Here is a 16,975-nt window from a genome sequence, read left to right as displayed (position 1 = left end):
ACATGAAAATGCATCATTTTTGAAAGCAAAGCCTTTGTATATAATCTATTTCCAAACAGTTCATGTTTTCATTATACTGTAGGAGGGAAACATGAAGAGGCAAGAGTGCAACAAATCCCAGCGCCCATTTATCATGGCTACAATCCAACACATTAAATGTGGAAATCTTAAGTCTTACTTTTGGTTAAAAACTTGTAGTGATTGTTCCTTTGAATTCTTATGATGTATCAAGGAAAACAAGTTATAAAGTCATTTATTCATCAACTTAAGAAGGGTGGTACATTTCAGTAAAGACATTATGGATTTCTCTAATAATGGAAATGTTAATAATTATATTAATAATAATATTTTATAATATAATAATCTTTTCTTTCATGTACACTGAGAGCATAAGCCCCGATGAAAAATTCCTTGGCCAATAAATTATTCTATTCTATTCTATTCTATTCAGATGAGGATCAGATGGTATGGCACTACCAATCATACAAACAAACAAAAATTAAATAGTATTATTATCCACTAGATAGCCTTTTCATTATCACTAGTACTTCCAGGAGTTGGTCAGGTTATAGAATACGAAGAGAAGATATTTTATTCAAAAGAACATAAATTAATTATCAAATTAATCCACTGAACGAGGTTTGCAAGGAAGAAAGACATGTGGCATATTGGAACATTTTCTAATGTTTCTAACTAGGAATCGGAAAGAAAAGAAAGAAATTAGAGCTTTGGTGTAAGATGAATTGCATCAACAGAGGTCCAGGGCAGAGAGAGGGAACCTAGTGATCCTCCAAAAGATACTGAATGAAATAATTAACCTATGAGGCCCAACTAATATGACCAATGGAGAGAATTCTGGCAACAAGTTCTGAACAGCCATAAGTTCCCTGACCCTAGTATAGGACACCTAAACAGTCCGTGTGTATGCAAGTACACGGCAATGATTTTTTATCCACCTTGGCTTCAGTGATGAACCTAATTAATTTACAATGCAAATCTGTCTTCATTCTCATTTTCTAGTCATTATAGCAAAGAAGGAATTCATGGTTGAGTTTTACAGTGTGATTATTTGATGCTCAATGTACAGTATAATCATCAGCTTCTTTACCATAATATTTTGGCACAATTGAACATTTAACATTAATCCTCTCCCTCCCACCCTCCCTCCCCTCCCTCCTCCCTCCCTCATCATTTAAATGTAATTTTAGTATATACAGAACAATTTACCATATATAGAAAATATCTTCCTATATATGTAAATATTATTTTCCTAAATGGTTACTGTTTTACCATATTTCATCTATGGGTTATAGCTGGCTATAATCTGAATGATCTTTATTCTGGTAAGCAGGTAGGAAGGAAAGAAGGAAGGAAGGAAGGAAGGAAGGAAGGAAGGGAAGCGCAGGGAAGGGAAGGGAAGGAAAGGAAGGGAAAGAAGGAAGGAAAAGAACTCTTCCATAATACACCTATGGGAAAAGCCATTTTAGCATGTAGTATCCTTTCCATGTTTTTTTTAAAAGCAGGACAATGATATGGGATTTTGCATTCTCTCTCTTTCTCTTTTCCCCCCTTCAATCTTACAGAGTCTAGCCAAATAAAAATCACAGAAAATATAACTGTAGAACAAAAATAAGATTTCTGAACATGCATTTGATTTCTCTGTTATATCTATCTAAAATGCATGTTGCAACTAGAAACAAGACTGCATCTGTTAAATACATTGAATGTGTAGCCATAAATGCTTCATATTCTTTAAATCTACTGGATATAAGCAATTGGATACAGTGGAATGTAGAAAGCAAACAAAATCTAGAAAATTCCTACACGCAATTTCAGTATAGTTTAAATCAACCATACAGAATCAATAATACAAAGGAACTTTATAAAAAGTGATTGCCTTTTTTCCTTAGTCACTAAATAAAGATGAATGAATGAATGAATGAATGAGTTCATTTACATAATCCTTGCAGTTTATGTTTTTTAAAAATACTGTACATAAAATATCCTTTTTCATAGGATCATTTGTAAGAAAAGCTTTTCTATTAGATAAACTGATGAAGAAACATCTAATTTTAGATATCCATATTAACTATGTGAGTATAGAGAGAGATAAGGACAGCCAAGAAGATTATAGGAAGCTCATTTCCTGTCATTCAGGATACTGCTTATAAGTGCTATGGGCTTAGAACTCAAAGCATTGTTAGAGACCCCATACACCCATTTTACAGTCTGTTTCTGTTGCTCCCCTCTGAGAGGAAGTTTCAAACTATTTGTACCAGAACTACCAGATTCTATAACAGCTTTGTTCCCTATGTCATCCCTCTGGCAAACTTGCAAGATACATTTTTCTCATCATATATATGTATACATCCAAACTAGACTGCGTTGTTTCTCTGTGTCATATAATATATGAATATATGCATAATTTTGTATTTGTTTGTTTGTTTATTCTGTTATGTTTATGTAGTGTATACTGGTGTACATTCAAAGTGACAATAAAGTTATTCTTCTATATTTAATTGGGGTAAATTGTGATGTAAAGCTTGTTATTAATCAGTTGTATCAATCAAATTGTGCATTAAAGACACCGATCACACAATTCAACAAATCTGCAATTCAACACAGTGCACATCACCATCACTACACATCAGGCTCCAAAAATATCCTTTATTAAAATATCCTGAAATTTAATTACCAAATGTGCTTGCAAGTGATCATTTCCTGAAAATCCTTTGACTGTTCACAATCAGATGTACTTTCAGGGATGTATGTATAGCCTAAGGTTATTTATTGTTAGGAGAGCAATGGGCATGAAAGAATTCTCTGATGAGTGATGAAATAAGTTTGAGATGTGATACATCCCTCTCCTTTCCTGTTTATGTCTCAGAAGAATACACTCATACCCACACCTGGAAAAAATTTTCCCCAGAGCTCAGCCAACCAACCTGGTTCACAAAAGCAGTTCTTTAAATGGTATAAATGACTTTATACGCAAGCCTACATTTAAAAAGAAACATATGCCAGCAAGACCCCCCAAAGCAGTGTTTCTTACAAACCCTACCCCCTCAAATGGCTAAATACAATACAACCTTCCTTTACATTGAAGATGAAGTTCAGACTTTCCTGAACTCTGTAATCAAGAAGTTTATTCAAAAAGCAAAAAGAAAATAATAACAACATTTTTCTAGAGGCAAAATGAATCTAGAAACATCAAGAGATAAAGTTTAGGGGGGGGAAAGGCACAGAATATAGTTAAGCCTCTAATTTTTCCCCCTTTTAAAGTTAGCCTTCTTGCTTCAGATGCAGGCTCCCAACCCAGCTCAAAGCAAGAGGAGAACAAGTAACTTGAGAAACGCTTGACATCTGGCAAAGTTGCATAGAAGGGAATATTTATATATTTATAGATAAAATAACTAAGACAATTCTCAATTCTTAAGTGAGACTACTTACCATCTTGATCTTGTGCCAAAATGACGGAGGCTTGTGACACAAAAAAGAAGAACAAAACGGCTCTCTGCACACAGCTCATCATGTTTAAATAATTTTAAACATGAGACTCTATGTGCAAAAGAGGGTAAAAAAAAGGGGGGGAGAAAAAAATCAAAAGATCACCATCAATTGCTTCCTGCCCCGTCAACCACCGGGCCTGCAGAGAACTCAGCCACAGGCATTCTTGTGCCTTGCCCTTAAATAGGGAAAGCTTTGGCTTCCTCTACTTGCCAGCCCCTTTCTGAAATTTGAGAGGAGGTCCCATCCCTTTCCCATGAATTCAAGTGATTAATATTTCTTTTGGCCTTGCAGTAAGGAGCAGCCAAAATGAAGTAGATACATAACACATCTGGAGTCCCTGCATCTGAAAAGCTTTTAGCCTCTGCAGGTTCAGATAGGAGATGAAGGCTATGAAGTGGAGGTGCGAGGGATGGAGGTTTTAGCTTCCGGAAGACGGGTGGGGGTCGAGGGGATGAATATGGAATGGGGGATTTTAACTTTTTTCTTTGTAGTAGTAGGATCTGGTTTATTTACATGCGCAATATTTCTGTTTGTTTTATAAATACAATAAGCAGGATCACCGAAAGGTCTAGGAAGGATGGAAACTGGTGCTCCTTGAAGATGTTGCTGAACTACAGCTTCCTTTAGGCTTCCCAATTGGCCATTTGCCTGGAGCTGCCTAGAACTGTAGTTCAGCAATATCAAAAGTATCAAAGATTCCTCAATCTGACCCACACAGTGCAAGAGGAATATTAGTACCAATGGGAAGTCACATAAAAGGGACCTTCTAGAGTACGTACAGCATTGATAAGCAGGATGAGTTTGGTTGGGTAGTTGGTTGGGTAGTTTAGAAAATGTACAGACTCATGGCAGAAACCAGCCAACCTTCAGTGCCATCCACAGTAACTGAATTTAAACATGCATGGGATAAACATATATCCATCCTAAGATAAAACACAGGAAATAGTATAAGGGCAGACTAGATGGACCATGAGGTCTTTTTCTGCCGTCATTCTTCTATGTTTCTATGTTTCACTTAAACAAGAAGCCCAGAGAGCAAGACAATGAGTGGTTGAAGCAACAACCTTATCTTGTGCTGAACTATGATTGTAATCATATCTTAGGATAGCTGAGTAAGTGAGATTCTTATTTTCAGACATCTGTGATCTGGGGTTTCCAAGCGCTAACACACAGGTATCAAACTCGTGGTGTCACATTGCAATCATGTAATGTTTCATGACTTTTTTCTATTCACAGAGCTAAGGTGGGCATGGTCTGTGCGTGACACATCTGTCCTGCAAGACTGCCAATGTTCTATGGCAATTGAAGAGGCTACTTTTTAAAATATATCTAATCAAATAAAGGATGTAATGAAAGATTCTTAGCTTCCTGCAAGGGAAAATTATCCTAGCAATGAGATCTTTTGTATCATACTAAGGATGTCATTTTTATGGTTTTATCTATGATGACAATGGTGATGGTGATGGTGATGGTGATGAGGATGAGGATGAGGAGGGTAGCAGTGACATTCCTGCCCCGGCATTTACCGGATCAGAGATTGCAACAGATTCCCATTATTTCATTCTACTGTGTATGTCCCTCAGGATCAGAGCCACCATGTAAAAGGGGAGAAATTTTTTCCTTAGAGAGTTGATGAATTCAATGCAAGTTCAATTCAGTATGCTATATTTTGGTAGGTTTTTCAGTGCTTTTGAACAATGCTTAATAAAATCAGCACCCATCATCCCTTGAATCCTCCTAATCTATTTCTAACCCTAATACTCAGATATAACAAAACGCCATTCATATATGAGAGGGGCTAACTAGTTTTAAAGCTGAAGAGAATGTTAATAAAAAGGACCTTTGTGGGCCACAAGGCTACAGTGGTGATTAGGTGATGTCACTGGAGAAAATAAAGTTAATTTGGAGGACATTTTTTTCTTCTTCACCCTCCTACTTTTTTGGGTGGGGGTGGGGGATATTGTTGATTGGTTTGTTTTAAATATTTATCAAAGATGTATCACCAAATTTGCGTTGGATGGAGGCAGGGGGAAAAAAGGTTGCCAAGGAAAGTCTGGGACCTTATGGACTCTTGGCCATAGATGTCTGCTTTGGCTATTGATCATTGAGTTGCACTCAAGATAAAGTGAATGTTTTTTATAATTGGCTTAGAGGGATGTTGAAGGGTGGGAGATTTAGCTCACTTAGAAATGGTGGATTACTCATCCTTAATGGAATTCCATCCATTCAGAGCAAAATGTTTTCTCTCTTCACATTTCTTTTTATATGATTGATTGCTTGGTTGCAATTCACTTTGAACCCTACTTACATAAATGTATCAGCAATAATAATCAATCATACTGACATGCTATTAATTGTCAGTGTAGAACCTTTCTAGATTTAACACTTTGGGTTTGAAAGAGTCATATGACCTCAGCACATTAAAATCCAATAAAGGTTCATGAATCCCCAAGGTCTTATAATTAGCTAAAATAGCATTTCATGTAAAATATATATTCTAGTCCAAGGTGAGAATAGATTGATTGATCTAGAGGGCTATTCCTCATCCTGGTGCTACTTGACCTCTCAGAAGCTTTTGATAATATCGAAATGGCATCCTTCTGTGGCAGCTAGGGAATTTGGGAGTAAGAGGCACCATTTTACAGTGTTTCTCCTTCTACCTCTCTGGTCATTCAAAGTTGGTGTTAGTGGGGAGACAGAGGTCGACCCATAGGCCCCTGCTTTGTGAGGTGCCACAGTGGTCAGTGCTCTTGCCTCTCCTATTCAATATCTACATGTAACCAGTGGGTGAGATCATCTGCTGGCAGGGGGTGAGGTATCAGCAATATGCTTATGATACTCAACTTTACATCTCCACCCCATGCCAGTTCAGTGATACGGTAGATGCGATGTGCTGCTGCCTGGAGGCTGTAAGGGTCTGGATGGGAGTTAACAGACTCAAGCTCAACCCCAACACGATTGAGTGGCTGTGAGTAATGCCTCTAAAGGACTACACCAACTGTCCAACTTTGGTCCTGGGAAGAAGAAATAATAGCTCACTCTACAGACCTCACAGGGTTGGCCTTCTCTGGGTCCTGTCAGCCAAACAATGTCAACTGGGGGGTCTCCAGGGAAGAGCCTTCTTGGTGGTGGCCCCTACCATAAAGAACCAACTTCCTCCAGAGATTCGTATTCTCCCCACCTTGCCAGTCTTCCGCAAATCTGTAAAGACTTGGCTGTTCTGGCAGACCTGGGATTGTTGAATGAGTATGTTTGTTTTAATTGGGGTTATTAGTGAATGTTTTTATTATTTTAGAATCTGTTTTAGAAATTATTTTTATTTTCTGGAAGCCTCCCAAGTCCTTTGGGAGTTGGGCGGCATATAAATATGTTAAACAAACAAACTAACTAATGAAAAAGATTTCTATTTTTTGACCTCATTGTCAGGATGCTGGTGAACATTAGCATTTCATTTTCTTGAATTTTTCTTTTTTGTTGTGTAGGATAAACTAAAGAGAATTTATTTATTTTATTTATTTATTTATTGTATTTGTATGCCGCCCCTCTCCGCAGACTTGGGGTGGCTAACAGTAATAAAACAGCATATAATAATAATAATAATCCAATACTAAAAACAGTTAAAAACCCATTATTATAAAAACCAAACATACATACAGATATACCATGCATAAAATTGTAAAGGCCTAGGGGGAAAGAGTATCTCAGTTCCCCCATGCCTGGCGGCAGAGGTGGATTTTAACAGCTTACAAAAGGCAAGGAGGGTGGGGGCAATTCTAATCTCTGAGGGGAGCTGGTTCCAGAGGGTTGGGGCCACAACAGAGAAGGCTCTTCCCCTGGGTCCCGCCAAACGACATTGTTTAGTTGACGGGACCTGGAGAAGACCCACTCTGTGGGACCTAACTGGTCACTGGGATTCGTGCAGCAGAAGGCGGTCCCTGAGATAATCTGGTCCGGTGCCATGAAGGGCTTTATAGGTCATAACCAACACTTTGAATTGTGACCGGAAATTGATCGGCAACCAATGCAGACTGCGGAGTGTTGGTGTAACATGGGCATATTTGGGAAAGCCCATGATTGCTCTCGCAGCTGCATTGTGCACGATCTGAAGTTTCCGAATACTTTTCAAAGGTAGCCCCATGTAGAGAGCGCTACAGTAGTCGAGCCTCAAGGTGATGAGGGCATGAGTGACTGTGAGCAGTGACTCCTGGTCCAAATATGGCTGCAATTGGTGCACCAGGCGAACCTGGGCAAACGCCCCCTCGCCACAGCTGAAAGATGTTTCTCTAATGAGAGTTGTGGATCAAGGAGGACGCCCAAGTTGTGGACCCTCTCTGAGGGAGTCAATGATTCTCCCCCCAGGGTAATGGATGGACAGATGAGATTGTCCTTGGGAGGCAAGACCCACAGCCACTCTGTCTTGTCTGGATTGAGTTTGAGTTTGTTGACACCCTTCCAGGCCCCAACAGCCTCCAGGCACCGGCACATCACTTCCACTGTTTCGTTGACTGGACATGGGGTGGAGATGTATAACTGGGTATCATCGGCATATTGATGATACCTCACCCCATGCCCTTGGATGATCTCACCCAGCGGTTTCATGTAGATATTAAATAGCATGGGGATAGCTGAGAATATGTCCTATTGCTCTACAGTTTAAATTTCTTTGCTTCTTAGTCTGAAAAAAAACCTAATGGAAGGAATTTTATTCATTCATTTAATTAATTAATTTCTATAACAGCCACCTCAACTAGTGTCTCTTATTTCCTTATGATGACATGCTTAATTTTTTTTGTGATATACTTATAGCAGGTGCTGATATATAGTTGGATTCAAGGACAGTCAGCTTCAGTATATATGCGATGAACCACTATTATGCTTTGACTATGTTTGAATGGGACAGTCCTTCCCATGACTGTTTGCCTCCAATGCAGAGCAGAAGCTTAAGGATTCAATAAATGATGTTTAATTTGTTTCTATAATACATTTCAGGTTAGTGTCATACATACAAATATGTTCACTGCACTTGAATTAATCAAGTGTACACGAAGCCTAAACAGCAATCAGAAACAATACTTTTCATGAATACGTAACCTTTCCAGGCAGGTCTTGCAAATTAACACTCTGGAAAAAATGCCAGCAGATAATTGGCAATGCCTTTGAATTTTTCAGTCAACATGAAAATCTGTACTTGCAAATCTTCATATCAGATACATTTTTTGGACTGATCTTCCTATTCTTCACTTGGTCAAAGAACGAAAGGCAGTGTTTCATGGACCAGGGGGAGACCACGGACTGGATGGGGAAAATGTTGTTAGGACTCTTGTCCCTTTGTAATAGCTTGGCACACTGCCTGCATGTGTGTTCTTGAAGCAATGGGGGAAATCAGGTCAGTTGTGTCTGACAGGAATCCTTTACATTGCACCCATAAGAAGAACAATGGTTTCCCCGACTCCTAAACTCCGGGGCCAAGACTTGACATTTATAAGAACTGCCACTTGAGAAGAAGCAAAAAAAGATGGAAATGAAGATAATATGGAATGCGGTTATTCATCTGATTCACACTTTGGCCGTTAGTGTCCAACACAGCTGTGACTTCTCCTAAAGCACAGCCAAGCTTATGACTGTAAGTGGATTAACCAAAGAAGACCAGCAATCACAGATCTGCAGAAAAATAGAAAAGTTGCACTTGGAAGGGCTTTTGGTAAGAATACATATTCTTGACCCCTGGGACACAAAGAAATAAGCAGGGTGGGGTCCCATTTGTTTGCAAGCCCGTTATTAGCCAGAGATGAATCAGAGAAATTGGCAAATGGAACCAGACTGCTGTTCTAAAGAATGCACATCTTTTCAAATTAACATGTTGTGCTAACTTTGTTCTTCATTTAGAATTGCCCATTGTCAAGTTATTTTTTGTTCTGCAAAAATAGTTGACAATTCAGTTTCTACAGAAACTAAGAGGTATTTTTGAATTGTAGTTCAGCTGTAGGAATTGATCCAAAATTCTGTGTGGCCACCTGTATTGGCCATCTGAATTGAGTTCTGATCCTATAGACAGAAAAAAGCAAGATGTTGATTTTCATTTTCTGAAAATGTACAGCTCTTCAGCCTGTTGGTTCTTCAGACCAAATTGGAGACCTGCAAAGAGAGAAGCATTAATCAAAATTACCTTTTACTTGTTACCACCACTAAGAATAATCTATGAATCAAATAATTAGAATACAAGTCAGTGTATAGTATAATAATGTCAAAATCTTTATACAATCAAAGAAACACTAATTACAGAGACTTCGATTAAAAAAAATAATGCAACGCCTGGAAACATTAATCCTGAAAACTACAGAATCTTGAAAACTACTGCTGGAATTTTCACCTGTCTTTAATTACCAAGTTCATTAAGGTGAAATCTGTTTGAATGTCTTCCTGATATTATTTATTTATTTATTTAATGTAAGACTTTTTGGGGAAGGAAGGGGGTAACTTGGACTGACTTGCCATTTATAAGCTACTGATAATGTTTTATCCCATCTGCTGACAATTTCTGTCTTGGGTTCCTTCTTCTTTCTCAGAGTCCTAATAATCTTTTATAAGCAGCTTGGAATTAACATAAGCAGATAAGACTATTTTGGAAATAAACCTTTAAACCTAAAAATTATGTTGTATTAACATGGTGAAAATATCCCTTGTAAAAATATGACTTTTCTGTTTAAAATATTAGGAAGAAATATTAGAACCTAAAAATACTATGGTACAGGAGTATGAGTAGAGATATTGACATTAGTGCAAAATATTTTTTGTACAATTCTGGTAAAGGAATAACCTTAGCTTCCTTGGAAATAAGCCATATCACCAGACATTATTTTTTTTCAGAATGAATGCTTAAAAGGTGCAAAGGGAAGAATTTTTTTGAAGAAGGAAGGAAAAGGAAGGAAGGAAGGAAGGAAGATGATGGGATGAGATGAAATGACATCAGATTATGATAATGGAGAGAAAAAGTGAAGTGTGGAAAAAATGTGCTACAGAACTAATTACCCCAGCCTGCTCACGGGAACTGGCCTTGGAAAAGATAATATCCACTGACTCAAACAGGAATGAGGTATGGAAGGCTGATAACAATAAAGAGAAGCTGAAACTCTGATGATGGCATTCCGGGTTTGCATCTTCAAAAGATCAAAGGATGTCAATCTGCTCTACCAAGATGGCTTAGTTATCAGATTGAAGAAGAGCAGGTATGAATACATTAATATATCTTTATTTCTGTATTTTGTGTTTACCTTTAATCACTTACAACTGATTAACTCCCTCCCCTTTTGTGGAACATGTAATGCCACATTAGTTCAGAAGTGAGATACATAAAGAACTTGGTTAGGAATCTAGTAAGTAGGTGTTAGGCTACCATTGACGTATGAAAAAAGTGTAGGGGTGTCAACATAAACTCTTATAGCCTCATAGTTCTCCAGAAAAGTCAAACAATGGTATGGTGGAGGGCTGATGAGCAAGCAGATGAGACTGCATCTAATAAATTGAGCTAGAATGATGACTTCAATAAACCAGCCCCACATGTACAATTAAAGGAATATGATCTACCTGCAGATCAGAACATAGAATATATCGATCCTATCCTTGTGTTTTGCAAATCATGTGTCAGCTAAGGATTTGTGATGATAAACAATAGTGCAGCTGCTCAAATATCTAATAGTTATGTGTGGCATGGTAAAGACATTTAACTGCATGTTGAGGCAGGATTTGCACAAGTCATTCTTTATAATGAATTTCTTGCATGCAGAAATAATCACTGTGAGCCCATTTTTACTCTTGGTTCTTTTCTTAGTAAATTCCTTAGATGAACTCCAAAAGAAGCTGGACTCTGAGGAAAACAGCCCAACTTTGCATTGGGGTCATGCAACAGCTTAAACATCTGGTTTCCCAGAAGGCATTCATGCTTACCAGCCCATATGGGTTCAAGGATTAGAGAACTTTTGATTGTATAAGTTGCTCTAGTGAAGTTTAAGCTATAGCCATGAGGAAGGGTTGGCCCATCCAGTGAAAACAGCTGTACAACTAGAGCAGGGCTTTCAAACTCATCCTCTGGCCATGCCCATGTCCAGTTTAGCAAAGGGGGAGGGGAGTTCCAATAAGTCACATGATAATACCATGATTATGTGAGTTTGACACTCCGGATCTAGAGCCTCTATTCTGTCATGAGAGCCTCCATGAAAATTCATGTGCATCAATCGCAATTGGGGTAATGTGTTTGATCATCATCAGCTGCCATTGATAAGAGCAGTGTCTATTGGCTTGGTTACCAAAGTGGAACCCCTATGATGTGCTGAATAAGCCAGAGGAAGGTGAGGAGATTGCAATTGCAAGCAAATTGTGAAGGTGAGGAGATTGCAATTGATTGCAATTGTGAGTAAAGTCACAATCTGGCCTGATTTGCCTATCACTACATGATGGTGCATTGTATTTCTTGCTCGCCAAACCATGTCTAGCCAAAAGGGGATATTTGGACAAATGACATGGTGAAGATTTAGTTATGTATAACTACAGTTGGATTGGGCTGTTTATTTTATTTTTCTTCTGAAAGCTGTCTGATCTAAAACATTAAATATATAACACTATTCCGTATCTATGCTGTATCTATCTATAGATACAAGAACAGTTTTTTCCCAAATGGCATTACTCTGCTAAACAAATAATTCCCTCACCACTGTCAAACTATTCACTAAAGCTGCATTACTATTACTATTAGTCTTCTCATGATTCCTATCACTCATCTCCTTCCACTTATGACTGTATGACTAACTTGTTGCTTGTATCCTTACAATTTATATTAATATTGTTTCCTGATTGCTTTTATGTATCCTATAACAATCATTAAGTATTTTACCTCTTGATTCTTGATAAATGTATCTTTTATGTACACTAGGAGAAAATGCACCAATGACAAATTCCTTGTGTGTCCAATCACACTTGGCCAATAAAGAATTCTATTTATTTACATATTTCCTATGCTTAGAAAAGCATTTCCGGTAGTATCTGATATAAGCCACGATCCTGCTCTTGAGAATATAGCATATTATATTTCATAATCATCTGATTTAAAGTGCCCACTCTAAATCAGCTAAGAAACTAAAGATGTATTAGAAAATACTTTGCACAAGTATAAGATGTATGGTTAAATCCATGTAAAACTAACTCATGGAAATACATTCATTCATTCATTCATTCATTCATTCATTCATTCATTCATTCATTTATTTTGTCCAATACATAATACACATTGAAGAGAAAGATATGTAATAATATAAGTAAAGAAAAGAATAGAAGAAAAGATATAAAAGTATAGGTGAACATATTTGAAAGGAAGAAAAGATAAATGAGATAAGGAGAGACAATTGGACAGGGGACGGAAGGCACACTTATGCTCGCCCCTTACTGACCTCTAAGGAACCTGGAGAGGTCAATTGTGGATAGTCTAAGGGAAAAATGTTTGGGGTTAGGGGTTGACACTACTGAGTCAGGTAATGAGTTCCACGATTCGACAACTCGGTTGCTGAAGTCATATTTTTTACAGTCAAGTTTGGAGCGGTTAATATTAAGTTTGAATCTGTTGCGTGCTCTTGTGTTGTTGAGATTGAAACTGGAGTAGTCACTGACAGGTAGAACGTTGCAGCATATGATCTTGTGGGCAATACTTAGATCGTGTTTTAGATGATAAAATGTTTGACAAAACTGTATTTAACAATTTAGGCAAGAAAATAATATTGTTTATACAGTATACCATGTTTGTCAAGTATTTAAGTCCAGATAATCTGATACAATACCTAAAAAACATGATCAATGACCAATCAATTAAATACAGTATTAGATTAAAAGAACTCACGTTGAAGACCATTTAGTTTATTTGAAAGGGACACCTCAGTAGTTCATGTAGATACACTTGTTAGGCAATATACTTCAGATGTAGATACACTTGTTAGGCAATATACTTTACAAGCTTTTGAAATGTTACTTGGAAGTGACATCATGGTTAAGGAAAGAAATATTGGAGTAGGATTTATATTCTAATACAGAAGATTCTCAAAGAGAACATAAAGATAAAATCAGAAACTTTTCTTGTGGGTTTAAGGGAAAAAGACTTGGAACTTTGATGTTATATATGTTGACGGCAGCAAGATTACTTTATGCACAAAAATGAAAGGACACTTTAATCCCCAAAATAGATGAATGGTTTGCAAAAGCTGGAGGAGTTAGTAGAGATGGCTAAATTGACTGCTTTGATTTAAACACACACACACACACACACACACACACACACTTTTGTTTCTACTTGGAAACCATTTCTGGACTTTCTGCTTGAGGCGGAAAGAATATGAAACTTTGATTTTGGATTTTACTGATTAACTAGATCTATTGTTATAAAATAACTAGTTTATACTATTAGGTAAAAGTAAAAAGTTTTGATGTTATTCTACTATACCAAAGGGTGTTGAAAGTCAATGCTTTTTCTTTCTTTTTCCCTTCTTCTCTACACTTTTCTCTTCCTCTTTCTCCCCTTATTTTTCCTATTATTTGTTTTTGTATTGTTGTATTTTATATTATATTATAAAAAGGAGTGATCTATTAAAAAAAGAAAGTGACACTATGGTATGGTAGCTTCGTAATCTTTTTACATGACTTTTGACTGTTTTAACCCATAATAGAATTAATATTTAGTAAAAAGAGTACACTTTTTGCCTGTAAAAATGATTTAAAGACATATTTTATATTTAAAAGCTCAAGAAAAACCTTAAAGACTGTTGGAATAATTATTCAAAAATGTCAAGTTATCCAAGAAGCAGTTAAGCTGATGGATTAACTAACAAACATAAAAGATGTTTTTAAAATTATAAAACTATTGTTCGTACCAGGAGAGTTAGTGAAGTAGCTGAAGCCAACTTGTAATTATACCATTCTGAATAGGATGAATTCATTTTCTTTGGCCTTCTTTTCCTAATTTTTACTATAATTTAACTTGACGTGAGCATGTTTCAGCACTTTTAATTTTGGGGAAGGTGCAGAGAGAAATGAATAAATGCAGGAAAAATGTGTCAACTTGGATTTTCTCAGATTTCATTAATTTTATTACTGCATTTGGCTATTCATGTGATTCACTTTAAAAAAATCACTTCCGAAAAATACTTTGTTTTAATTTCATTAATATGTGAGTTTTCTCAAGTTATTTTTAATCTTCAAATATGTTTCCAATCATCATCAACATAACCACACACTTTTTAAAAATAGAAGTGTTGCAGTCAATTTCCCATTTTGCATGAATGGGGTTTTAGTAAAAAAAAATATATCAAAAGCACTGGGCTGATTAAATTTATGTTAGTGATTTGCATGCTGTAATATCTTATTCAGCAATTGTTCTTAATGGGAAGGGAAGAAGTTTGATTGATCCTCTCTCTAGTCTGCAGCTCAAGATATGTGTCAGCAGCTGAAGAAGAAAGGGCGAACAAGGAGTCCGTTCCTTCTCTCTTCCAATCATATCAACTCTTCAGGACCAGAGCACTTTTATAAATACAACCAGAGTATTTGAATATATCCATAAGCCAGCATGATGCGGTGGTTAATGCACTAGGGTAGAAACCAGGAGACAGTGAAGCACATAGCCTACTGGTGATCCTGAGTCACTCTCAGTTCTAAGAAGAAGCTAATGGCAAATCATTCTTTGATAACTGCAGATGCCATTGGCCAAAAAGGATGAGAAGCAAAATAGTTTTACGTTTAAATGAGTGTGGCTTGGTGGGGCGGCACCTTGCAATGAATGACATTGAGTTGGCCATGTCCGTTCAGTCATATGACCCCCACCAAGCCACTGTCACAGAACCTGATAGTAAATAATAATAATAATAATAATAATAATAATAATAATAATAATAATAATAATAATTGAACTTACAGCTATTGCAGCCTTTTTCTACCTATTATTTTCTGCCCAGGGTCTGAGGTGGCTACATTCAGACTCTGTCAATAGTCTCCTCCTGCATGCCACCTGCTCTCCCTTTGCCATATGTCACATCATTTCTCCTTCTTCAGAGCCCCCAGCGTTTACTCAATCTCCCTGCTTCTTTCTTCATCCCATGACCTTATTTTACTCCTGCAGCTAATTGCCAGGGAAGGCAAGCCAGGGTTGAAATGTCACTGCTGGGCTCCCCGCCAGTCCATATTTTTTCGCCCACTTTGTTGCAAGAAGCCAAAAAAGAGGTGGCGGCTGCAGGCTTCTTGTCTCATAGTCATAACTACTGGCCTCTGCTTCTCAAACATGCCAAAAAAGAGCTTCAGTCATCGCCACTGTTGTTACCCTGTTCTATGATGCACATGCATGGTCAACAAGAAGGCTGGAGCTGGGGAATGCCACATTCCCCAATCTGACCAAGGTGGATGGTGAGCAGGCGGAAGCTCTGAGGCAAGGCTGGAGCCAGGGAATGGTGCATTCCCCAACCTGGCCGAGGTGGGCAGCGAAGAGGTGGCAGCTCTGGGTGAGTGAGTGGCAAGTGGGTGGGCAGGCGAACAGAAGTGGTATTTGCCAGTTTGGTGAACAAGTTAAAATTGCCAGTATCAGTTTGTTTGAATTGGCCCAAAAAGCACCTCTGGAAAGACCCTTCATGTGATGAGCAAATGCTGTAGATCCCAGCAGCCAAACTCAAGGCCCATGTGTCAGATCTATTCTATGGGGTGCTTAAATTTGGCCCATAGGCCTGGAAATAACAAGAAATGGCCCACAGTGCATCTGGCAGCCAAAATGGAGCAGAGGGAGGCCACATACACCCTACACCTCATTTTTGGCTGGCAGGGTGCTGCAGGAAGTGTCACTCCCATTTCCCCCACCAGCTGGCTCATAGAAGAGAACTACAACGCTGATCCAGACATTGAAGAAATCCAGTTTGATACCCCTGCTCTAGATTGTTAATGCAGCCAAGGTATTCAGATTCCATTAATTTGGCCATTTTGCTTTCCCCTTGCACTGAAATAAAATGGATTTTTTTTTTTTTAAAAAAGAGGAACCTCACATGATTTCAGATACTATTATAAATAAAGAGTCTGCAGCTGCTTAATGCATAAATCACCTCTTAATCAAAAGTTATTACTCAGCACATTTCTCTCGTCACTTGCTAATCATTTAAAATATGAAAAAGTATTATACTGAGAGATGAAAATGGCAATAAAATGTTAGTATATTTCAATGAATTGTTGCAAGCTTTCTTTGTAGCATATTATTAATTGTAAGGCACAACCTTCGATTTGAGCAAAACAGGAAATAACATTAGTTAAGGCTACTGAGAAACTTTAATAAGAATCCAAATTTTACATCCTATTCAGGGATCTTGGGTACAGTTATTGTAATCACAGTCCCATTCCCAACCAAGTTAATCCAGGACATAGGAATCAAGGCCCTGTTTTAATTCCTTTATACTTATTA

The 16,975-nt window shown here is 37.6% G+C and overlaps 1 protein-coding gene across 1 annotated transcript in view; it reads right to left on the bottom strand.

Moving 5' to 3' along the window:
• The window catches only part of COL3A1 (collagen type III alpha 1 chain), a 79,789-nt gene extending 76,122 nt beyond the window's left edge, over positions 1-3,667 (bottom strand). The window contains exon 1 of the mRNA XM_070731916.1: positions 3,451-3,667. Within this exon, the coding sequence (XP_070588017.1) occupies positions 3,451-3,532 (82 nt within the window). The 5' untranslated portion in view covers positions 3,533-3,667. The remainder of the gene's footprint in view (positions 1-3,450) is intronic.
• Between the last annotated feature and the right edge of the window lie 13,308 nt (positions 3,668-16,975).

Source organism: Erythrolamprus reginae, chromosome 1 (assembly GCF_031021105.1).
Source record: "Erythrolamprus reginae isolate rEryReg1 chromosome 1, rEryReg1.hap1, whole genome shotgun sequence".
NCBI lineage: Eukaryota > Metazoa > Chordata > Lepidosauria > Squamata > Dipsadidae > Erythrolamprus > Erythrolamprus reginae.
Note: the sequence above shows the minus strand (reverse complement) of the source record. Positions and strands in the feature narration are given on the sequence as shown.